This window comes from Pristis pectinata, chromosome 1, assembly GCF_009764475.1.
Source record: "Pristis pectinata isolate sPriPec2 chromosome 1, sPriPec2.1.pri, whole genome shotgun sequence".
NCBI classification, from domain to species: Eukaryota; Metazoa; Chordata; class Chondrichthyes; order Rhinopristiformes; family Pristidae; genus Pristis; species Pristis pectinata.
This window is the reverse complement of record NC_067405.1, coordinates 24431522-24458402: the sequence shown is the minus strand read 5'-3', so window position 1 is coordinate 24458402 and position 26881 is coordinate 24431522. Positions and strand designations below refer to the sequence as shown.

Genomic DNA, 26881 nt, shown 5'->3' with positions numbered 1-26881 from the left:
CCTTCCATCAGGCTGAAGATACAAAAGCTTGAAAGCACATGCCACCAGGTTCAAGGACAGCTTCTATCCCATGGTTATAAGAGGATTGAACAGTCCCCTCATTTGATAAAATGGACTCTTGTCCTTAGAATCTACATTGTTGTGGCCCTGCAGCTTATTGTCTACCTGCACTGCCCTTTCTCTGTAACTGTAACACTATATTCTGTTATTGTTTTACCTTGTACTACCTCAATGCACTGTTGTAATGAAATGATCTGTGTGGATGGCATGCAAAACAAGTTTTTCGCTGTACCTTGGTACAAGTGACAATAATAAACCAATTTACCAATCAAAGAACAGAGACAGATGTGGATGTTGTGAATTACAGAACGGAAAAACATGCCTGGCAGATCAGGCTGGCCTTGTCCTTCACTCACTGTTAGAAAAGAAAAGAAAGGTGGTGACGTGGGGCAGAACAAACAAGCTAAGTCATTGTCACAGGTGGACGAGTGATACAGTCAGATACCAGCATTCAAATTTAAATGATGCTTGAAAGTGGAACAAGTGAGTGTATTTTGGAGATGGTGTGACACTCACTCCTGTCATACCATCTCCAAGTTCACTGTCCACCTGTGGATCTACCTGCCCCTGTGTTACTGAGGTGCTCATACACAATTTATCATCTCCCACAATGAGTACTTCAAAAGTTGCCTTAACAGCCCCCATCAAATGTCTTCCATAAATCAACACGTCAATGCCAGTTGCATGAATTCTGTTTTGCGATCTTACTATTCACCTAATTACCTTATCTTCATTATTCTCCAGCAACCTAGTTCCCTAGTTAATTGTGCTTTTTTTTCTCAAATCATCCAGTCCTATCTCCTTTCGTCTCCACTACCCAGCAAAATCTTTCTCTTTGTTGTTTGTTCTTTTCTTTAGCCCTTCCTAGTTATTCCAATTCTCTTTCTTCCTTTGAAATAAAATTAAGGACCTTACATACACTGTTCTTGGATGTTATTCTTGAGCAGCTGTTGAAGTTTCTTCTTTCAGCGCTAAAACTAACAAGTTGGCTCTGTGAGATCAAGCAACTGTATTTAATATTTCAAAGGCAGTATGAAAACTAACAACATGACATAAATGACTGGTAAAATGAGTAGTAAATTGCAAATAATGAATTTGGTAATGTACTTGCTGAAGGCAAGGAAATACACAAAAATGTTAAATTGGTTTATAATTGTCACATGTACCAAGGTGCAGTGAAAAACTTGGTTTTTCATGCCATCCGTACAGATCATTTCATTACATCAGAATAAAGTGTGACAGTTGCGGAGAAAGGACAGTGCAGGCAGACAATAGGTGCAAGGCCATGATAAGGTAGATTTGAGGTCAAGGGTGCATGGTATCATACCAGAGGACCAGTCAGTAGTCTAATAACAGCAGGATAGAAGCTGTCCTTGAGCCTGTGGTATGTGTTTTCAGGCTTTTGTATCTTCTGTCTGATGGGAGAGCGGAGAAGGGAGAATGTCCGGGGTGGGTGGGGCCTTTGATTATGCTGGCTGCTTTACCGAGCCAGCAAGAGGTGTAGAGAGAGTCCATGGAGGGGAGGCTGGTTTTCGTGATGTGCTGAGCTATGGATGCGAGAGGCTATTGATGAAGTGGAAGAGGGTCCTTGACATGCAGGACAAGTTGATAAGATAATTGAGAAAGCACATAGGATACTTTCCCTCTGTTTCCCAAAGCATAACATCTAAGGGCAGAGACCTCGTGCTGGAATTGTCTAAGGCATTAATTACATCACAGCCAGAATACTAGGTACAGTTCTGGACATTACAGTGCAGAAATTATGTGATTTATTCGAAATGGCATAATACACACAACAAAGACTTAGCCAAGACTATAGAATTTTAGTTATGAGGAAAGACTGGGATTGTTTTGCTTTTAAGCTGAGAGAATATTTAATTGAAGTGTCTAAGAATATGAGAAACCCAGATGGAATTGATAAGAAGGATCCACTTTCCTTAGCAAAGAAGTCAGTAACCAGAGGACAGGGATTTGTGATTGGTATAAGAATTATATTGAATAAAGAGGTCTTTGTTTTTACCCTGAGGGTGGGACCTGAAAGAGTGGCAAAGGCAGAAATTTCAGGACACCTAGTCAGTATTCAGATGGCACTTAAAGTGACAAAGCCATCAACAAAATGGACCAAGAGCTGTGAAGCATGATTAACCTGGATAGTTTGGTTTTGATTGGCATTGATGCACCACACAATTCCTTCTATTCCTTAAATGTCTATGATTCTGTGAAACAGTTATAATTTTATTGGTAATTTAATGATTTGTAATGTTCATAGTAATGCCATTGATATCATTATTTGCATTCCATTGAGCATTATGTTTCTATTTTGTAATCAGCTGATAGTAAGTCTACAACCTTTAGCAGTTGGGCTCTTAGTTTCACAAAATGGTTGTTTCTTTAAACCCATTATAAATTCTGTTCTATTCAGTCTTTGTTCATACATTACAAAGTAGTTAGATACCATAGTCAGAACCATTTCAAATAAATGTTTAGTTCTTTAAATTTTGAGAATTAACTAACTGAATTACATAAAAAAACACATTTGTCCATCAAAATCGAACGACTTACATGGGCCACAAGCGCTTGGACTTGGTAAGGAAGGAAATTAAGAATGTTCTTGTCATAAACTTCAAATTCACTTTTCATGATTCCTGTTACACAATATGGGTAAAGATAATTCAATGATTGCCCTGTCATTCTTGAGGTCAACAATATGAAATTTCCACTGATATATTCTCCTTGGCAACAAAGGTTCAAAATAAGGTATGTAGACTTTTGCTTAACATGAGGTGTGAAGTACTTTTTAAAGAGTGAAGTGCAAAGCAGTTTCTTTTATTTTGAAAATGAAATATTTTTGTCAATGCACCATAAATATTAGCTATTTATTTGATTAGATTAGAGGAGATAAATATTTGATTTAAAGAAAAAAACAATGATATTTAAAAACTGTGAATGCTGTGTTTTTTTAAGAATTTGGAAGTTTTACAAAACAGTTTTTAGAATTGTATTGAAATCTAGTCTTATTAAAGGACAGCGCCTTCATGCACATTGAATCAAAACATATTCTTCAGATAATATTCCCTGTTTGTAAGAACTATAATTACATTCATTGCATTTTGTATTTAAAAATACATGATCAATCATTTGCTTCCAGGGTGAAGAGAATCTGCAAACAGAAGATATTTTATCTACAATAGAAAAGGAAGGTGACAGTATTGCTGTGATCCTGTTCAGCGGAGTGCAATATTACACTGGACAGCTTTTTGACATTGTTTCAATAACAAGAGCAGGGCATGCTAAGGTGAGTTGAACAGATCAACACAATATTGAAACTGAGAATAATAGATAAATTAGCATCTGAAAGGGAATAAAAAATAGTTACATTGTGGGTAGATATTGGAATACCGACATATATCATTGTATAGTAAAGGAGACAGGAGGTAAAAGGTCACAATGAATACTACAAGGAGGCAGGTTGATTCCTGTTACAGAAAGTCACCTAATGGATTTAGCAGTCTGGAAATTAGTTTTTTGAAAAGCAGCTTAGTGGTATAAACTGTGTGAATGATCTTCAAAGATCATCTGAGGATATCAGAGAAAAGTTTCAAACAAAAAAAGGGATATTAAGGTAGTCAAGCAAGTCACTTAAGAGGCACTTGGATGAATGTCTGTATTTATAGAACAACCTCCCATCTTGAAAAAGATAGGCAGCACTTTTCAAATGCCAACCTTCTGTTTTTGCTGTAAAATGGCCAGCCAACATTAGAAAATCACTGGGGTTGGGAAAGGGCCATCCTTTTGATTGGAGCTTGGAGTTATCTGCTGTGCACATCTTGCTCATTTTTGCTAAGCATTGAATATTGCAGGCTATTCAAAAGTCAAACATGCAGGAACAATCTAGCCCGATGCTGGCCAGTTGAAAGCACCTTCCTGAGATCTAACATTGCCAGCTTAGCATGGAAGATAGGTGATCGCAACTGGCAAGCTTAAATGAGGCACTCGTTTACAAATGTAGCCCAAAACAAAATGAGCCACAGGGCAGGCAACAGGGGAAGGTCGCTGGATGCTTATTTTGAGCAGACCTTGAAGATCAGCCACATAGTTACAGTAAATACACGGCGTAATGTTGGTATTTCAATTATCTTCCTCATCCACTACATTGTTCTGACTTCTTTCCAGATGGTTACCTAGAGAACAAGAATCACCTTAGTTACTTCAGGACTCAGCATTCACTACAGAAAGAGTAATTTCATTTAACCTGACAGAACACAAGCTGCGAGTCATATGAAAATTACATAAGCTTCCACCTAATATATTGTCACAATGGAGTTGTCAGTTTGCAGCAATGTAAGTTGTAGCTCAGTTGCTGGCACTCTCACTTCTGCAGCAGAAGATTCTAATTTCAATTTCCACTCCAGAGTCTAGGCACAAAGGTTTATGCCACTGTTCTGATACAGGATTGAGAGAGCACCCTGTTTTTCACTTCTGTAGCTTGCACTTTATTCAGCCGTATAGATGCTGGAAATCTGAAATCAAAACAGAATTGTTGGTCAAGCACTAATTTTGGAGACTCTTTATGTCAGGTCTGTTGCAAGATGTCCTGGTAGTGTATTGGTGATATTCTTTATTTCCCCCAAGCTTCTTGGAATAGTGGCTTATTTGATGGTTTAGCTGCTAATGAATTCAATCGGTTGTTTCTCACCTGGCATTACAAAGGGACAGGTGTTATTTTAGTGCACTTCCAACAATCTGGCAGACTCATTCATCAGGTTTCTACCCTTCCCTTGCTTCAGCTAATTTCCAATGTTCTCATCTAGCCTAATCTGATATTTTATCAGTTACTTTTTGCCTATTTGTCTTTGTCTTTTGGGTATTAGTGAATATCTGTTGACTTTGCAAGATACCAGCAATCCCTTATCTCCTCTTTGCTAACTATTTTCTTTCTATGTGCAGGGTGAATGCATCAGCATTTTCACTGTTAGCTTCTTTTTCCCATCATACCATTCAGCTGAGCTTCCCATTTTGTGGCTGCAAGATTCCATCTCATACAGAATCATAGAACATGCTCTTCACATTAGGAGCACATTCTGTTTGTGCTAGTTAAAAACAAGCCACCCAGTTTAATCCCATCTACCAGCATTAGGTCCATAAACTTCAGATCAGAGCTTTTCAAATACATATTCATATACAGCTTGATGAGTGCTTCTGCCATTTCTTCCCTTTCAGGCAGTGAGTTCCAGATGTGAACTACCCTCTGGGTAAAAATAAATCCTCATTCTGCCCATAAGCTTATCAATTACTCTGAAACAAAATTTACAGAGTTTTGACCCCTCTGATAAAGAAAAACAGTACATTTCATTCTTTACTATTTACTCCATCTAGTTTCTTCATAATTATATATACTTCAAATAAGTCTCATTGTAGCCTCCTTGGTTTCAAAGAAAATATCCCTAGCTTATCCAACCTTTCTTTAGACAAAGGTACACACACTTTAGGCAGAGAAGAATATGAACCTAATGCAGGCAAATAGGATTAGATGGGCAAAAAGATTAGCATGGGTGAGGTGGGCCAAAGGGTCCATTTTTTTCCTATACAACTCCATGAGAACTAACGCTTCTGAGTCCTGGCAAAACCTTTGTTAGTCTCTACACCCTCTGTCCTGCTGTCACATCCTTCCTGTAATGTGGTGACTAGAACAAAATGTTGTACCCAAACTGTGGCCAAACTGGTATAATCTCCCTGCTGTTATGTTTTGGGTGATGAAGGAAAGCATTTTGTATGTCGTTATAACCCCTCTATTGATATCTCCATTGATTCTATTTTTGATCAGCCTACCATTTGGGACCTTGCCAAACAACTTGCTAAAGACCACACAGGTTACATCAAACACATTGCCCCCATTGACTCTCAATTTCTTAAAGACTTCAAACAAGTTGTTCAGACATGATCTTCCTTCCACAAATCCACACTGACTGCACTAATTAATATGCACATTTTTAAACTAATGTTTATGCTGTTTCTTGGAATGGATTCCAATAATTTGCCCACCACTGAAGTTAAACTAATTAGTCTGTAATTAATTAATTAATTTATATTTTCCTCCCTTTTTAGCCAGTGGTACAAGGCTAGCAGTCCTCTAATCCACTGAGACCTCTCCTGCAGCCAAATAGGATTGAAACTTGTACTTGGAGCCTCTGCAATCTGCTCCCTCATTTCTTTTAACAGCCTGGGTTTTACTTCATATGGAGCAACAAACAATCCTGATGCAGGTCTTGACCCAAATATTGACAATTCCTTTCCCCCCGCTGATGCTGCTTGCCCCACTGAGTTCTTCCAGCAGATTGTTTGTTGCTGCAGCTTGCAGCATCTGTAGTCTCTTGTGTCTCTATGTTTCATCTGGGTCTGATCACCTATCCATTTTCAAAGATGCTGAGCTCCTTAATACGTCCTCTTTTGTGATCTAAAAGTCCAGTATTTTGCACTTGTTTATCTTCACTAAAAATTAGCATCATTTCCTTTTTTAGTGAAGACAGTCACACATTATTCATAATGAACCTCATCCTTACTCTCTGTCTCAACACTCAGTTTATTTCTTTGGTCCATTATAGACCTTCTTCTTCCCTTAGTTATCCTCTTGTTCTTTATGTACTTGTAAAACAACTTTGGATTTTCTTTGATTTTATATGCCATTGTTTTTTCATACCTTAACTTTGCTTCCCCATTCTGTGAGTTTCATCATTCTATGCCAAGTAATTATAAACTGAATCCCCCAGAATTGTTCTATCTTCTGCACTGCAGTCAGGAGTGGGGTGGATTATGCTTCATTTGCCTGGACGAGTGCAGCCTCAATGATTCAGCAGCCTAAATATTCATCCTTTCCACCAATTAACCTGCCAGCACATCTTTGTGATGTGGGAGGTAACTGGGGCACCCAGCAGAAACCCACACAATCACAGAGACAATATGCAAATTCCACACGGATAAGGTCTGGATTAAACCCAGGTCCCGGGAACACTAACTGCTTTTCCATCAGGCCCTTACCAAGGTTTACTTATCTATCAAAACCACTTAAATCACATAGAAGGGCAGCAGGAACACTACCTTTTGTAATTCCTTGTAATACATACACCCTTCTATCAGTATTATCTCACCATCAATACCCTGGCACCCCTATTTAACAGCACTATAAGAGTACTTTCACCATAGGAACTGCAGGTGTTGAAGAAATGAGTGAGAATTGTAGTAGGAAACCAGGATGGGCAAGAAATGCTGGACCTGCTAATGACTTAAACAGTTGAATTATGACAAAATGTCTAATTAGTGGATAAACACAACACTCAGTGGGTGCATGACATATTTTGCTTAGGTTTCAAAGTAAGCACTACATATTTTTAATATCATTACAACAAGGTGGCAATGCCATCTGTGAAAGTGAAATAATCATTATAATTCCTTAGAAAATCTGACGTCTTTTTAAATCAGCAAAAATCAAGCTGAATTGTTGGTTAATTTTAGATATAAAATACTCTTCAGGCAATGCTTCTTTCCAGCAAGAATCGTAAAATATACCAAGTGATATTTCCTGAAAGTGGCATTGCAGACCACAAAGCTACATTCTTTGATTTTCTTTTGGGGTGTGAAGTCTAAAAGTAAGTTAAGTTACATTTGTAAAATCTTGCAAACTATTATTTTAGCCATTTTCACCAGATTAACCATACATCTTATAACTGACCTGTAAAGAAAAATCAGACATCCAATTCAAAATGACTCTGTCACTTTCCCAGCAGCTGAGTTAGGTTAAAATGTTTTTGTATTAAGCTGCTGCTGTTTATCCTCATGTAATGTCATTTCTGCTGCCCTGAACAGTTGCCATGATCCACTAGGTGTCAAAATCTTATTACATTTAACAATGGTTGAAACTAATTTGGCATGATTTCCATCAAATAGCTGATTATGATTCTTTGACTCTTAGCATAACTTGGCACTCCAGTTTGGGTAAGCTCATTATCAAGTTTCTCGAGGCAAGGTTTGACATTGAACCTTTTAGGAGATGTATTTTCAACTGTACACAGTAGTTTTACACTGAACATACCCTTTCATTTTCTATATGTGCTTAAAATCTACCTTATTATATAGTTGTATCTAAAATTACTACTTTATGGTTGCCACTTTGGGTTAATAGCAAAATTAATTCAATCAGTGTAAGAGTTTCAAGAATGTTAAAATCTCCAGTAAGGCACAATCTTCATTTTCTATTCAGGTCCAATTAACACCTAAGCAACTTAACCAAGCTTGATTTTCTTCCAGGAAAACAATATGCTAAGCACATTAATATTAATATCTCTACTTCACCCTGGGTGGTGACTCGTATGCTCTCCTGCTTCCATCTTTTCTAAAGTATCAGCATAATGACACAAGTTGATTTCCACAGCGTTCCTCGCTAGCAATGAATTTCTATTATTTAATTGATTTTTGATGCCTTTTATCTGTTCATTTTAAAATAAAACTCTCCTTCAGTTCTGGTAAGGTTGATTGACTATAAAATTGAAGAGACTCAGTATTGTAATTTAACGTAAAACCTGAAGAACAATTATTCAGCAAAGAAAAAGATACCACAAATAGTAGTAGATAGTTGAAATAGACAGGGGGGTGGAAAAAGGATTCTATCCATAAATAAAATTAGTTATCTCTTAAAGGAAATCATATGGCAGTCAGATTCAAAAAATTCTTTAGGCAAATTGGTAAATTGGTTTATTATTGTCACATGTACCGAGTTATAGTGAAAAACTTTGTTTTTCATACCATCCATACAGATCATTTCATTACAACTGTGCATTGAGGTAGTACAAAGGAAAACAATAATAGTATGCAGAATAAAGTGTTACAGTTACAGAAAAGGTGTAGTGCAGGCAGACAATAAGGTTCAAGGCAATAATGATAAGATATTTATTTATTAGTCACATGTACATCGAAACACACAGTGGAATGCGTCTTTTTGTGTTACTGAAAATGTGCTGGGGGCACATTCTACCATAATGAGGTAGATTGTGAGGTCAAGAATCCATCTTATCATACTAGGGGACTGTTCAATAGTCTTATAGCAGCAGGATAGAAGCTGTCATTGAGTCTGGTGGTACGGGCTTTCAGTTTTTTGTGTCTTCTGCCTGATGGGAGGGAGGAGGAGAGAGAATGTCCGGGGTGTGTGGGGTCTTTGATTATTTTGGCTGCTTTACTGAGGCAGTGAGACGTGTAGACAGAGTCTATGGAGGGGAGGCTGGTTTCTATGATGTATTGAGCTGTATCCACAACTCTGCAGTTTCTTGAGGTCCTGGGCAGAGTTGTTGCAATACCAAGCTGAATAGGATGCTTTCTATGGTGCTTCGATAAAAATTGGTGAGGGTCAAAGGGGGAGTGCCAAATTTCTTCAGCCTCCTGAGGATGTAGAGGAGCTAGTGCCTCTAAAAACACAGATGAGATCACAAGGTCACAAGACAAGGGAGCAGAAGCAGGCCATCGAGTCTGCTCCAAGGAAAAGGGAAAAAGAAATGGGGAATGGGGAGAAAAAAAACTATTCTAATCCCAATTTCCGGCCTTATCCCCATATCCCTTGATACCCTGACTATTTAGATATCTATCTATCTCTTCCTTGAACGCCCCCACTGATCTGGCCTCCACTGCTGTACGTGGCAAGGAGTTCCACAAATTCACCACCCTCTGGCTAAAGAAATTTCTCCTTATCTCTGTTTTGAAACTGTACCCTCTAATTCTAAGATTGTGCCCTCTGGTCCTGGACTCACCCACCAAGGGAAACAGCCTAGCCACATCTACTCTGTCCTTTCCTATCAACATTTTAAATGTCGCTATGAGGTCCCCTCTCATTCTTCTGTACTCCAGTGAGTACAGTCCAAGAGCCGACAAACACTCATCATACGTAAGCCCTTTCATTCCGGGAATCATCCTTGTAAATCTCCTCTGAACCCTCTCCAACGTCAGCACATCCTTCCTAAGATGTGGGGCCCAAGACTGCGCACAATATTCCAAATGAGGCTTCACTAGTGCCCCGTAGACCCTCATCAACACTTCCTTACTTTTATACAATATACCTCTTGAAATGAATGCCAACATAGCATTCGCTTTCTTTACCACTGATCCGACCTGGTGGTTAACCTTTAAGGTATCCTGCACCAGTACCCCCAAGTCCCTTTGTACTTCCATACCTTGAATCTTCTCTCCTTCTAGATAATAATCTGCCTGCTTATTTCTGCTTCCAAAGTGTACAACTGCACATTTCTCAACATTGAATCTCATCTGCCATTTCCTTGCCCATTCTCCTAAACTGTCTAGGTCCCTCTGCAACCATTCTATCTCCTCAATACTCCCTACTCCTCCACCTATCTTGGTTTCATCCGCAAACTTAGCCACAAAACCATTTATTCCATTATCCAAATCGTTGATGTACAAGGTAAAAAGGAGCGGCCCCAACACCGACCCCTGCGGCACACCACTAGTAACCGGTGACCAACCAGAATGAGATCCTTTTATTTCCACTCTTTGCTTCCTGCCAACCAGCCAATGCTCCACCCATTCTGCTATCCTACCCGTAATTCCATGACCTCTCATCTTATTAATCAGTCTCTTGTGAGGCACCTTATCGAAGGCCTTTTGAAAGTCTAAATACACAACATCTACTACCTCTCCCTTATCCACCCTACCTGTGATTTCTTCAAAAAACAAAAATAGGTTGGTCAGGCCGGATCTTATCTTCACAAAACCATGTTGGCTAGGACCTATCTTGCCTTGCGCCTCTGGGTATTCCGTAACCCCATCCTTGAGGATAGATTCCAATAATTTTCCCACCACTGACGTCAGACTAATAGGTCTATAATTTCCTTTATGCTGCCTCCCACCTTTCTTATACAACGGAACTACATTTGCAACCCTCCAGTCCTTCGGAACCATGCCAGAATCTATCGATTCCTGGAAAATTATCGCCAATGCCTCCGCGATCTCTAAAGCCACCTCCTTCAGAACCTGGGGATGCACCTCATCTGGTCCGGGAGACTTAACTGTCTTTAGCCCATTTAGTTTTCCTAGCACCTTCTCCCTAGTAATCTTAACTGAACTCAGTTCCATTTCGTGAGTCTCTTGACTAACCGGCACATTGCTGATGTCCTCCACGGTGAAGACCAATGCAAAATATTCATTCAATTCCTCTGCCATCTCTCTATCGTCCATTACAATACCTCCTGCACCGTTATCAATTGGTCCTATATCAACCCGTGTCTCTCTTTTGCTCCTATGTATTTAAAAAAACTCTTAGTATCCTTTCGAATGTTATCCGCCAACTTCCTTTCATAATTCATCTTTTCTTTCCTAATGACCTTCTTAGGTTCTCTCTGCAGGTTTTTAAAAGCTTCCCAGTCTTCTGTTTTCCCACTAATTTTTGCTTCTTTGTACGCCGCCCCTTTTGCTTTTATTTTATCCTTCACCTCTCTCGTTATCCACATTTGTGCCTTTTTTCCATTCAAAACCTTCTTTTTTCCTGGAATATATCTATCCTGCATTTTCCTTATTTCCTGTAGAAATTCCTTCCATTTCTCCTCTGCCGTCCCTCCAGCTAGCTTACTCTGCCAATCAACTTGGGCCAAATCTTCTCTCATACCATTGTAATTTCCTTTGTTCCACTGAAATATCGATACACCAGTTATCAGCTTCTCCTTCTCAAACTTGAAACTGAACTCAATCATATTGTGATCGTTGGTTCCCAGTGGTTCCTTTACCTTAAGTTCCCTAATCACCTCCGGTTCATTACACAGCACCCAATCCAAAACAGCCGATCCCCTGGTGGGCTCTTCAACAAGTTGCTCCAGAAAACCGTCCCTTAGACATTCCTCAAACTCACTCTCCTGAGTTCTACTGCCTTGCTGGATTTCCCAGTCCACCTTCATGTTAAAATCCCCTATAATTATCTTCACATTGTCACTCTGGCATGCTTTTTCTATCTCAAACTGCAACTTATCGTCCACTTCCTGACCACTATTAGGGGGCCTATATATGACTGCTCCTATTGTCCTTTTACCCTTGCTATTTCTTAGCTCCACCCATAAGAATTCCACCTCCTCTGACCCAATGTCCTTCCTTTCTATTGATTTTATATCACTACTAACCATCATGGCCACACCTCCCCCTCTGCCTACCCGCCTATCCTTCCTATACACTGTGTACCCCTGGACATTCAGTTCCCAATCACATCCATCATAAATCTATGACTCGGTGATTGCCACAATGTTGTATTTATTAACCTGTAGTTGTGCCACTAGGTCATCTACTTTATTCCTAATGCTACGTGTATTTAAATATAGTACATTTAGTCCGGTATCTGCTATTGATTTTGTTGTACTTCTATTGTTCAGCAGATTATCCTGGCTTTCCACCTGTCTATCCTTCTTACCATCTTCACTACATACTATCTTAGACATGTTCCTATATACCTCATCCCCTATCCTAACATTCTGTAACCTAACATCCTGATTTGTTGTACTTCTATTATTCAGCAAATTATCCTGACTTCTCACCTGCTTGTCCTTCTTGCCATCCTCATTGGACTTGTTTCTATAAACTTCTTCCCTTACCTTAGCATCTTGTAACCTAACATCCTGGTTTCCATTCCCCTGCCAGATCAGTTTAAACCCTCCCCTACTACTAAATTAAACATTCCCGCCAGGATATTGGACCCTTTGCAGTTTAGGTGCAACCCATCCTTAGCAAATAGGTCTTGCCTCCCCCAAAAAAGATCCCAATTATCCAAAAATCTGAAGCCCTGCCCCCTGCACCAGTCACTCAGCCACACATTCATCTGCCAGAACTTTCTATTCTTCCTATCATTGACACGTGGCACAGGTAGTAATCCTGAGATTACTACCCTTGAGGTCCTACTTCTCAACCTTCTCCCTAATTCCTTGTATTCCTCCTTCAGGACCTCTTCTCCTTTTCTACCTATGTCTACATGTACCAAGACTTCTGGTTGCTCACCCTCTCCCCTCAGGATATTCTGGACCCGGTCCGTGATATCCCGTACCCTGGCACCAGGGAGGCAACACACCATCCGGGACTCATTGTCAGTATCGCAGAATCTGCCATCCATACCCCCTACTATAGAATCCCCAATAACCACTGCATTACACTTCCTCCGCTGGACCACAGTACCAGGCATGGTGCCAAGGTCCTGGTTGCTGAGGTCTTCCTCTATCAGGTCATCCTCTCCAACCGAATCTAAAATGAGATATCGGTTTTTGAGGGAGACTGCCACTGAGGTGCTGTTACAAATTCTTTATAACTCCTGTCTATCTCCTGCTCGCTCTCCCTAACCAACCGAAGGTCATCCAGCTGCAGCTCCAGACTCTCAATCCCTTCCTTGAGGAGCTGCATCTCAGTGCACTTTGCGCAGATGTAGTTATCGGGGAGTCTGGTTGTCTCCCAGGGTCCCCACATCTGACACTCCAAACATAAGACCAACCCCAGATGCATACTGCTGAATACCACTGAGTTCAACAAATAAACTAATAACTTACCCCCTCTCTATTTGTCTCGTCTCTTTCCCACTCTCGCCGAAGTGCCTTGAGCCAAAGCCTAACCCACTCTGCTCCCTCTCACTCTGCTGCCCGCTCCGTCGCTGCCCGCTGGATACGGTCGTCTGCTTTTTAAATCGCCCGCGCGCTTCCGAGTGACGTCACGTGCCCGCGCAGTCACTCGCCGCTATCCCAAACGCTAGAAAGAAAAAAAAACTCGCTCCTTGTTAATTTCTTGGACACAAATTTTGACAACAAGAATCAATGAAGAGAAAACATTTTCACATCTTCAATATCTAAGTCCAGAAACAGTTATCTCAAGAACAGCTTTCAGCTTCCTGAGGACCTACTGTTGGAGATGGAGATGATCAATTGTTTTTTTTACCAGAATTCATTAGAACCTTTAAATCACATTTTAATGGCAGATTTAGCATTCACTTTATATAATTTATTTCCACATGTATTTATAAATCTGATTTCCTAAATAAGGAGGTGGATGAGTCATTGATGTGCCTCAAAGTGATTTCTGATGGATTATTTTATTCCCTGCACAATGCTCCTCACTTCCTTTTAGATAATGCAGAATCTGGACCATGTTGTCCTGAGAGAGAACATTGTTAAATATTTTGGGGAATAACAAGGTCTTCCCAGGGCTTAGATACCTGCCAACTTAGTGAATTACTTAGCTTTATCATTCACCCTCTTCCCCTCAACAGTGCACAGATATCCCAACATTACTGCAACTCCACACCCAGCTAATACTTTATTCCCATGCCCTGAAATCCTGATCTGCCATCCCTTGGTGCTGTCATCCTGACTGTTCATTTTGCTGGTCTCAAACCCCCTAATTGTGCTGGTCCAACATTATGCAAAATGACCTGGGAATAATTATTATCGTGTTTTACTTCAGACATAAATAATTTTAATAGCAAATCCTGAAAAAAATAGTTGTGAACCTGAATTTCTAAGCATGTATTCCTAGATGGATGATTTAGTTCATATAGCAATTTATAAAGGACTGCCACAGTGTAAAGTGCGAATGAAGTTATTTGTATGCTGCTTTATCTGCCTGAGTAGTTCTCAACTGTAATAAAAAGTAAGATCTAATACTGTTGCATATACTCCTTCCTGCTGATTTAGGATCAGATGTGGTCCATTGTATTATGATGAAGATTTCCATTGTGTTAGTGGTTTTCTGAGGCAAGGCTGCTTTCTTACAAGGTTTTGTGAGGGGTAGACTCAGAACAGAGATTCCAAAAATCATCTGCAGGGACCCACTTAGTTAATAGTGCTCATGACTCAGATGAAAAACACTATGATGCTGGAGGAACTCAGCAGGCCAGGCAGCATCTGTGGAGAAAAGCAGGTGGTCAACATTTCGGGTCAGGACCCTTCTTCAGTCCTGACTTCCTCCAGCGTCATAGTGCTTTTCATCTAGATATTACAGCATCTGCAGTCCTTTGTTTCTCTGCTCATGACTCATCCTTCTATGGCTGATATCTCTGCTTCTGAAATAACCATGTGATTCTTTACAAGAAAATTAATACCAAGAAGTGTTAGGGAGGCTTACCGTGTTTTCTCAAATTGCCAGACATTTTGTCAATTAGTTTTCTCTACAGTCAGAAGTTTACTGTTTTTCTGTGCTAAATGAAATAAAAAAAACTGCAGATGCTAGAAATCTGAAGCATTAAGTCTGTTTCTCTCCCCACAGATGCTGCTTGACCTGCTATGTTTTTTCCAGCATTTTCTATTTTTATTAATACATATTTTACTGTCCATTGCCTTGGTAGATGATATGCAATCAAGTTGGGGAGAATCACTTTTAAATTAAACTCTGCTAAAGGGATGTGAAGAATGCCCATCAATCATAGAATGAAGTAAGCAGTCGAGGGTGGAAATTTATTCTGATGATAACTACCCTTAGCAACAACCTAGTAAATCTCTAAAACATGGAACACAGTACAGCACAGGAACAGACCATTCAGCCCACAGTGTCTGTGCCAACCATGATGCCGATTTAACTTGCACATTGTCTATATTCCTCGATTCCCTGCTTGTTCATGTGCCTCTCTAAATACCTCTTAAATGTTGCTCTCGTATCTGCTTCTACCACCACATCCCCTGACAATGTGTTCCAGGTACATACCACTCTCTGTGCAAAAGAAAACTTCCTGTATAAATCTCCTTTAAACTTTCCCCTTCTCGTCTTAGAGCTCTGCTCTCTAGTATTTGACATTGACAAAAAGACTCTGACTATCTGCTTTGTCTTCTGAACACTCTGTGGTGATGTCACATCCTCCTGTGACTAGAACTAAGCAGTCTTAATTAGTGATTTTATTGTTCCAGCATGGCGTTCTTGCTCTTACATTTATTATCTCAGTGATTAAAGATATGCCTTCTTAACTGCCTTAAGTACACATCTTTGTGCTTTCAGGAATCTGTGGACATGCACTTCTAGATCCCTCCATTCCTCCAACTATCTCAGTATGCCAACATCTATTGTATATTCCCTAGCCTTATTTCCCCTCTCCAAACCACAGTGTTCTCCAGATTTAATTCTGCCCCCTTCACCAATTCATTCATCCCTCCTTACTTTTCCCAAAGTTGACAGTTTTATTCCTTACTATCAGCCACTTGGCAATTTTTATATCCATCTACAAACTTCACATCCCTGGCATTTAAATGTAATTCATTGACACATTCTTCAAGGATCAACACTGAGCCCTGCAGAAACCTGCTGCAAATAGCCTTCCTGTCTCTAAAACACCTTTCAACCATTATCCTTTATTTCTTCCCATGGGGCCAATTTTGGATCCAACTTACTGCTATCCTTTGGATCTCATGGGCTTTTACTTTTATGATTTCTCTGCCTTGTAGGATTTTGTCAAATGCCTTGCCAAAATCTATGTAGGTGATACCCTCTCTGGCAGTCATGTTACTTTCTTAAAAAATTCACTCAAGGCAATCAGACATGACCCTTGTTCAGCCAATCCAAGCTCCTTAGTTAATCTTTGCCTTCAGGATAATGAGCAATGCAAAGTTATAGATTTACTTAGTGATAAAAAGTTCATAAAAACTATAAATATTTCAGCATTTCCCTTTATTTTCAAAGACAATACACTCCTACAATTTGAAGCCTCTGTGTATTGCTCTAACTGAATAATGTCACAATAATGCTCAGAAATTTTTTAAAAGGGATAGTATTCATGGTTTTACTTATGATCTACAAATCTATAATCTGATGAAAAGATAATCTGACGTATGAAAAATAATGTTCTATCTAATTATGCAATGGATTGTAGAATAACTAATATTACAACTGAAAAATAAGCAGTGGGGATCACAAGGTACTCTGCATTTTTTTTATTTTGATGTTCCCATTCTTCTAAATGGAAATTGATGTAAATTATTTATTTAGGCTTTGGTAAACTGTTTTTCATTAACTATTTAAGCAACTGATGCAGGCGACAAAAATGCATGGGCAGCCATTGGACTCTGATGTATAGATAGCATGATTTGTGAACAAAAAGTTAGAGGAAAATCAGGCCAACTTACATGAATTTTAATATAACTGCCCACCAGCAATGCGGTAGCTGATCAGCATAAGCAAAATAATTTTGTCTTCATAATCTGCTCTAAACTCCTCAAATGTGAATCTACTTCCAATTACCTGAGCAAATTCATGGCACCCACAGGAAACTTGTGGGTGGTAGATGAAAATATTTCAAGTGAGAATACCTTGCCAACTGACTCGCTTCCAATATTCATTCCATTGTCTTCATAACATATTTAGCACTCCTAGTCAGGGATGTATTTCCAGGCAGCAGTGTGTCTTTTATTGTAGTGCTGGCCATAACTATTTTTACCATCATGGACTTCATGTGATTTTTATAGTGGATAAATCATTAAGTATACTGTTGCTGTGATATTTCAGTGTGGGACATAATGATTTCCACAATAACAACAAATCAAGGCAGGGCTTCTGGCCTTGAAATACTGAGAAAACTATGTTAAATTGCAAATGAATATAAATGATTTGTTGTTGTTAATTTAAGGTCAAACATGGTAGCTCTGAAATTTGTCAATAAATGAATATATTTCACAGCACAAAACCATATGATATAACTTATAAAAGGCTTCATTCTGCACAGTTCAACACCAGGGAAAGATACAATACCTACAACTGAGCTTGTTTAACAGTATTTATAACAAAGAACATCAAAACCTGCAGCAACACAGATTGTTTTATACACCACAGGCTCTTTAAGCATTTGGATAAAATGGAAAAATGTAGAAAAGGAGCACAGATCATTAAAGCACACAGTTTTAATGTAATACTATGATAGGCATCATTATGTATAAAATGCATTTCAGGGAAAGTGATTTGAAATTAATGAGATTTCATAGCTGCCGTAATGATATGAGAAAAAAGTTTCGTAAAGCTCAATGAATGCAAAATAAAAACAGGATATCATCTCAGTTAGGTTTTGGTTAAATCTGGAGGTTTAGAACATTGGGATTTAACCATCAATTCTTGGAATTTTTTAGTTGTTGCTGATTGCCATTAGGTGAATTGCCAGAAAATATCCAATTAAAATTAAAACGAAGAATGAGGAATATATTGAACAAAAAACAATGACAGAAGCACAGTATTCATTAACTCAATATTACATGATTTGTTGAGTATTTCATTACTCTCTTGTTTAAGATTTCCAGCCAACATGTTTCCCTTGTTTCTTTACTCCCTCCAACTCCTGGCACTGAAACTACTTAGATTACCAGGACAACCTTGGTCTCCATTCTATCACAGACAATCCCTCTCCACCCCTCTGCCTCTGCAATTCAAAACATGTTTGTTTCCTGATTGTTCCATTCTAATGCAGAGTCATTGAACTGAGATGTTGCCTCTGTTTCTCTTTCCACAGTTGCTGCCTAGCCTGCTGAATGCTCCTGGCATTTTTAGTTTTTGTTTCATGTTTCCAGTATCTGCAATTTTTGCTTCAACTACCCAATTTGTTCTTTCCTAAAAACGTTTTTATTCCATACAAAAAACTTAGAAGTATCATTGATTGCTCTGGATGTTCTAAACCCTGCAAGTGATTTAAATAAAAACAACAAGGGCTGGTTTGCATTTACAGAGGTGCTTGACTCTGTAAGATCCCCGCTAATCGGAATCAGAACTATGCATGATCTGATCATAAACAGAAAATGGCAGTACATAGACCTAATTGTGTCGTAGATAGAAAAGAGAGGTGAAACAATGAAAGGTATAACCAATAGGATTATTAATGGCCATTGCAGTAGTGAGTGATGTTAATGGGAAATTACCATGTATGCAGGTCATGCTTCTGTTTGTCTGAAGACCTTTTTATCACAGTTCCACTGTAGGACATAAGCCCTGGAATTAATTACCTAAACTGATTTTAAATTGAAATCTGATTTATTTCCTTGAGTAAAGTTGAATTAATGGCCGCTGTGATCATAGTGCATAAATGCTGTTAGTTTTGTTTTAGTGCCTTGAAATTGATCACCATCTCCAGTAGATAACAATTATTTGGTGGCTGCAATTCTTTGATCAAAGTATTAATTCAGTATTAGAAGTTGTTTAAAAGAAAGTCATAATTGCGATAACTCAGGGATCTCTAATGAGGTTGACTGATGAAAATTTGGGATATGCTTTCAGTTGGCCTTACAGTCTAAAATACTGTCTCTGAACTGTGGTGCTACCTGTAAGTAGAGACAGTTGTTTTATGTTAACAGCCACATTTAATACTATTTCTTTGCATTTCTCCTTATACCACATCTTAACAACATGATGATGAATTTCACCATGTGCAAAAGCCTTTCAATAAACATTAAGCTATTCTTTCCAATGGCAAAATATTCTTTATCTGCAGAATGTGCTTTAGAAATGTGTGTGTGTGTGTGTGTGTGTGTGTGTGTGTGTGTGTGTTGTGTTGGGGGGGGCACGGGGGTGGGGAGGGGAGGTGGGGGAAGATCCTTCCAATACTGTGACCAGAAAAATTGATTAGGCTGTTGGGAGCTAAATGAAAACAGCCCATGTTCTAATCTGAAAAATATTATGCCTTTGCATAGTACTTTAGAACAACGACCTGACTGTATAATTTTATTAGTGCCTTATGCTGAATGTAGAAAGTTGGTCTATTAAATGTCATGGCATACTAAATGTCATTACCCATTAAATGTGGTGATCTTTTGAAGGGTCACTTCAAATTACAAAACATATTGTGTGTCAGCTATTTTGAAATGTTATTCATATCACAAGAATTCAACTGCTCTCTCTCGATAGCTCACCCTTCTAGAAACCAAAAAGTAAAACATAATTTGAAAAAGTACACAGTACATCAAAGCCACTCACCCACATGGAAATGATGCCGAGTTAAACATTTACCCATAGCAAGAGGACAGTGTTTGCTCATAGAAAGTGGATGGATGTTGAATTGAAATATTTAATAGGAACAACTTGAAGCATGATTAGTTAATAGTTAAAAATATAGTTAAAAATATATATTAATTGACTCTATGATCCACCAATTATTATAAAGTGGAATAAAACTTCTGTTTCAGGCCTATTTCTGCAATCTATAAATGGCAAGTGAAATCAATTTGCATTAGTCATTCTGTATATCGTATAAAATAGTTTTCAATTCAAAGAACAGTAAAAGTAAAGTATGGGAATGTGGCATTACTATTGGAAAATTATAATTATTCTTTTCTGGTATTCATTAATATTTTTCTCATAATTTGATTAGCTCCCTTAATTATGCCCAGATTTGTTTCAATAGTCTATGGGTATTGTAATCCATAATCAATAACACCATGATTAAAATAACTTTCTAATTTTCTCCTTCACGCTAACAGTAGAGTCAATTTTTTTGCCTCCTTGTTACTGATTCATTGGAAGAGATAAAATGTGTTGCTGGAATATCTAGTTTGAATCCTTTTCAATACAGAGCTGACCATCAACAATCATCTGAACCAGGTGTGCATTAGTCGACTGATCATATTACCCATCTGTTGCCGTCTGAGGCCTGGGCATTATTAGCATTCCTTCAGTGGTCCTTGTGGCCACTTGGGATCCACGCTGTTGCTCACCAGTTTTGAGATGCCGAGAAGAATGAAAATTTGCATTTCCAATGCACCTTCCACACTCTCTATATTCCAAATCACTCTACAGCTAATGAAGTTTTTTTGAAATTCAGTTACTATGGCAATCAAACAGATATGTTTCCCAATTTATACACAGAAGAATCCAACAAAAATCTAATATAACAAACACAGGATATATTGTTTTATGCCTGCTCCAAAAGGCAACAGCCCATAGGGTTAAGGGCAATATGGTAAATTGGATCTGAAATTGGTTTGGTGATGGGAGTCAGAAAGAGATGGTCAAGGATTGTTTTTGTAATTGGAAGCCAGTGACAAGCAGCGTACCATAGGGATTGGTGCTGGGACTCTTGCTGTTCCTTCTATACATTAACAATCAATTTGATTAAAGTAAGATTAGTAAGTCTGTAGATAACACAAAAAATTGGTGGTGGTGTTAATACTGAGGAGGGTAGTTTTCAGCGACATGCAATATTGATGAGTTGATAAGATGGGCACAGCAATAGAAGATGGAATTTAATTCTGAAAAATGTGAGGAGATACATTTTATGAGGACTAAATAGGCTAAAATATATACAATGAACGTTAGGACATAGAACAGCACAGGAACAGGCCCTTCGGCCAATTATATCTGCACTGACCATGGTGCCAAGTTAAACATCTCATCTGCCTGCACATGGTTTCTATCCCTCAATTCCCTGCCTATTCATGTGCCAGTGTAAATGCCTCTTAAATGTTGCTATGGAATCTGCCTCCACCACCTCACCTAGCAGTGTGTTCCAGGCACCTACTACTCTGTGTACAAAAACCTTGCCTTGCAAATCTCTTTTAAACTTTCCCCTTCTCACCTTAAATCTATGCTTTCTAGTATTTGACATTTCCACCCTGGGGAAAAGACTCTGACAATCTACCCTATCTATGCCTTTCATCATATTATATTCTTCTATCCTCTCTGCTGCCTGCATGCTCCTCAGTGAATCCAACTGCCGCTCCAAGCAATCCATCCATAGAAAACATAGAAAAACCTACAGCACAATTCAGGCCCTTTGGCCCACAAAGCTGTGCCGAAATTACTAGGCTTACCCATAGCCCTCTATTTTTCTCATCTCCATGTACCTATCCAACAATCTCTTAAAAGACCCTATCGTAATTTCTGACATCCAGTCTGAGAAGAGCTGCAAATATAGTCGTCAGAGACACTTGAACATTCCCTGATCTCCCACATCTCACAGGAACAGCATACCACTCCACTGACTGCCATTACTTCCCCTTTAACAAGGACCCAAGGGAATACAGAGAAACAGAGAGAAATTAGTGTACAAAGCAACAGCAAAGGAAGACATGGTGGTTAAGAAAGCATGTGGGATACTTCAGTAGCCAGGACATAGAATTTAAGGACAAGGAAGTTATGGTGGAATGTACACAGTAAATGGCAGGACCCTTAAGAGCACTGATGTACAAAAGGATCTTGGGGTGCAAGTCCAGAACTCCCTGAAAGTGGCAACACAAGCAGTTAGTGTGGTAAAGAAGATGTATAGCATGCTTCATTGGTTGGTCTTTGAGTATATGAGTGACAAATTCATATTGCAGCTGTATAAAAGTTTAGTTAGGCCACATTTGGAGTGTTGAGTTCAGCTCTGGTTGCCTCATTACAGGAAGGATGTGGAGGCTTTGGAGAGAGTGCAGAGGAGATTCACCGGGATGCTGCCTGCTTTAATGAGTATTAGTTATAAGGAGAGTTTGGACACACTTGGATTGTTTTCTCTGAAGCACTGGAGGCTGAGGGGAGACTTGAAAGAAGTATATAAAATTATAAGCAACATAGATAGGATCTCTTTCCCAGGGTAGAAATGTCAAATACTTGAGGACATAGCTTTAAAGTGAGGGGGGGAAAGTTTAAGGGAGATGTGAGGAGCAAGTTTTTTTATACAAAGAGTGGTGGATGCCTGGAACATGCTGCCAGGGGTGGTGGTGGAATCAGAAACAATGGTGGCATTTAAGAGGTATTTAGACAGACACGTGAATATAAAAGGAATGGAGGGACATGGATCCTGTGCAGGTAAATGGGATTAGATTCATTTGGCATCATGGTCAGCACAGACATCACGGGCCGAAGGGCCTGTTCCCGTGCTGTACTGTTTTATGCTCTATTTAACTATATACAATATTAATTAGGTCAAAGGTGGGAGTACTGTGTGCAATTCTGATTGCCACACAAAAGGAAGGATGCGATTGCGTAAGAGCGAGTACACAGAAGATGCACCAGGATCATGTCTGGAAACAAACGTTTCAGCTATGAAGAGAGACTGGATGAGTTAGATTTGTGTCCCTTGGAGTGGCCAAGGCTGACGGAGAACCTAACTGAGGTATACAATATTGTGAGGGGCATATGTGGATAAATAGAAAGAAACTTTTCCCCTTAGCAGACATGTCTGTGACGTTAGGGTGTAGATAAAAGATAAATGGTAAGATGTTTAGAGTGATGGATATGGCCATACATGGGCAAATGGGACTATCTAAGATCGGTATCTTGGTCAGCATTGACAAGTTTGACCGAAGGGCCTGCTTTTATGCTGTATTTCTCTATGACACTTCAGAACTTTTCACTTGGAGTGTGATTAAAATCTGGAATGCACTGCATGAAAGGCTGGTGGAGGAGGCTGTTCCCACAATGTTTAAGAAGTTCGTGGATGAACACTTGATGTGCCATGGTATTGAAGGAGACAGGCCAAGTGTTCGGAAATGGGATTGGTATAGATACTTGATAGTCAGCATGAACACGCTGGGCCGAAAGGCCTATTTCCATGCGGTATGACTCCATGACTCTGCTCTTGATTGAAGTATACACGTTATGCACTGGCAATAATTGCCTGCTGTTAATAAAAATAGTAGAACATAAAATCAGAAAATTCCAGAAACAACTGTCAGGGAGTATCTGTGGAAAGATAAACAGTTAACGTTTTAGGTCTGAGACCATTCATCAGTTCCTCAAAATATAGTACTGGGTGTTTCACATTTGTCCAAGTGAGTAGACAGGGCCTTTGACTAACTCATTCGAAAAAAGACCATTTCTGACAATGCAGCATATCCTCAGTACTACACTATAGATTCAACCAAAAACTTTGTGCTCCAGTTTCTGAAGAACACTACTTCTGAGGCAAGAGTGCTGCCAACTCCAAACAAGTTGAAACAACCATTCTTAAGTCATTTGGCAGGTCTGTGAACAATGAGATCTTGGTGAGCCAAGAGGACAGGTGTTAGCCACAAGCTGAGGTGCTGAACTCCTGTGGCAATTAACATGGCATATGCTTTGAGAATTAGTACCTGTCAACAATGACTGGGCCCTACTATCAATGAAGCAGTTCTATTTGCACATTTAAGCAACCTCTCTCAGGCCAATTGGCTACTTTCCCACTGGAGGAGGGATTGATAAGATTGCTCTGTTGGGAGCCGGCATAGACTTGATGGGCTGAAAGCCTTTTGTGCTGTAATAAGTAAATAGATTAACAGTCCAGTGCAGTACAAGGGGATACAGTGCTAGTGCATCAGATAAAGTGCAAGTAATCCAGAGGTCTGGACTAAAAATCTGGAGATTTGAGTTGATGACATCTGTGGAAATTAAGAGTCGCACTGTGGCGTAACAGCACTGCTACCTTGTAGCGCCTGGAACCTGGGATTGATCCTAGCATTGTGTGCTGTCTGTGCAGAGTTTGCAATGTTCTTGCCCTGTCTATGTGAGCTTCTGAGGAGTATTCTAGTCTCCCCCTTCATCCAAAAGATACGCACTTGGTTAATTGGCAACTGTAAATTGCCACTTAGTGTAAGTAAGCAGAGAAGGAGTGGAACTAATGGGACTACTCAGGTGAGAGCTGGCATGGACCTAATAGGCTGAACAGCCTCCTCCTCCATAGACAGTAAGTAATGTGAATCTAAAAATTGCATCAGGTTTATTTAACTGTCAATGGGGTGGCCCAGATCTCTCCAAAACCTTCATTACCTGTGTTTTATTTGCTGACTGCACAACTTCCAACCAAAAATAAAAACCCCTCACCAAGATTCACTTGCTATTGCTTTCACCTTGGCTACATCATAGGCGTCAGTTCCACTCCAAATAATAGAGTTTCTCAGATGTTCTCCTCACTGTCCTCCATCTCCCACCCTCCAACTGTGTTAAAGATTTCTGATCTGGTTTAAGCATTCTCTCAGGTTCAACAGAGCCGGTCACTTCAGTAGCTAAGCCATGCATTTTAAGTTTAGGAATTTGTCTGCATTGTCCAATATGTATTCATGTGACAACATAACCTGAGGGGAGGTTTGCAACAATAGGATAACCTTGTGATGTGAACTGGATATTGTTTCTTTCAAAAGTACCCTCGTGTCCACTTCTCTAATCTTCCAGTAGACAGATTGAAAATACTTCAGTGAGACAAGGTCAGATGCAGATAGTTGAGTGGCCTTATTTTTCAGAGAAGCAGTGAATGTACAGCGTAACATTTAAAATAAAAGCATATTTATTCCCCTGTCGGTTACATTAATAATGTTGCCTTTCACTGTATTAGTGAGCTGACTACTGCTTCCTTTAGTTACAGTAATATTGAAATGTTTGGCATTCTGACAATAAATTGCCTCAATATTTCTTGTGTTTTGTGATGTGCCCCTTCAGAAGGAACCACTTGCTCTTGTCGCAGTAACAACCTGCATTTATATAGCATTCTCTAAGTACTGACAAAAGCATTGACAAAGTTTGATGACAGGCCATATAAGGAATTATCAGATCAAGAGATTCGTGTCTCCATGAGTAAAGTCTTTGATGGCACAATTAACATCAGACATGCACAGAATGCTAGAGTTAAAGGACTGCAGAGACTTTGCATGTCTATAGGTTACAAAGGGATGGATCGGGCAAGGCAATGGAGGGATCAGTAATCTGATGAAGACTTAAAAACTGAGACATTTGCAAACTGGGACCCAGCACAAGTCAACAAATCCCACTGGTGATTGGCGAATGAGAGGTTGTGGTTTTGGATCCAACCAGCAGAGTTTTGGATGAGCTCAAAAATACAAGAGCAGAAGAAGGAAGATCTGGCAGTCAAGTCTCGTGGTCACAAAGGTGTAGTTGAGGGCTTTGTTATCAGATGAATGGGGCAGGAGTGGAGATGGGCCATGTGATGGAGGTGTCAGTGAGCAATCTTGGCAATGGAGCAAAATGCGATGGGAAGTTCATTATGGGCTTAAATAGGCCACTAGATTTGCAGATGGTCTACTTCAACCTCAGGCAGTGTTTCTGGACAGGGATGGAGTCAGTGACCAGTGAATGGAGGTTGTTCTTGAAATCAAAAATAATGGGGTTGGTATTCAAAATATTTTGATGTGAGAAATGTTTGCTCATTTAATACATGACAGAAACAGCAGAACAAATTGGAATCAGTAAAGGGATTAAAAGAGGTAATAAAGGGTTAGATCTGGATGTTGTCAGCATAATGTGAAATCGTCCCTGTGTTTCTAATGTATATTTCTGTCACCACATTTAAAAATTTTTCTTGAAGCTTATCCGATTAAATGAGCTTTCATGCAACTGTTTATTTCTTCCTTCTTCCTACTTCTCACTGAATATGATGGGACTAGATCCTTAGTTTTGTTCTCTCCATCAGTACAATGTAATTAATGTGTGCTTTGGAAATACAAACCCAATAACGAGCAAGAATAGTGATGTATTTATCCTTTCAACCTGTTGAAAAATGGTGAACATTTCTTATTCGATCTCCCATTATTTTTCTCTGCTTCAGTGACTATATTCATGAGTTTTAAAGTCCTTCATTATAACTGCATTGTCTTATTTCTGCTTTCATTTTTACTGCATTATTATTGGAGCTTTCCAAGAATTTAGGATAAGGTATAAGATATTTACTTATTAGTCACATGTACATCGAAACACACAGTGAAATGCATATTTTTACGTTACTGAGAATGTGCTGTGGGCAGCCCACAAGTGTCGCCACTCTTCCGGCGCCAACATAGCATGCTCACAGCTCCAGACCCCAGCAATGGTCTAATAACGAATCACCTGCTTCATCTCCTTGTCCTTTTATCAATACAAATTGCTGAGGGAGGAAAGGGAGGCTGCTGTTTTC

General features: G+C 39.3%; 1 protein-coding gene across 10 annotated transcripts in view; it reads left to right on the top strand.

The window, feature by feature from the left end:
- The window catches only part of kynu (kynureninase), a 161388-nt gene that overhangs the window by 92074 nt on the left and 42433 nt on the right, over positions 1–26881 (top strand). For all 10 annotated transcript variants that reach the window (XR_007956101.1, XR_007956100.1, XR_007956103.1 and 7 more), the window contains one exon: positions 3209–3355. Coding sequence is in view for 6 of the 10 variants with exons in the window: in XM_052013145.1 (XP_051869105.1) it covers positions 3209–3355 (147 nt within the window). In the remaining 4 variants the exon portion in view is untranslated. The remainder of the gene's footprint in view (positions 1–3208; positions 3356–26881) is intronic.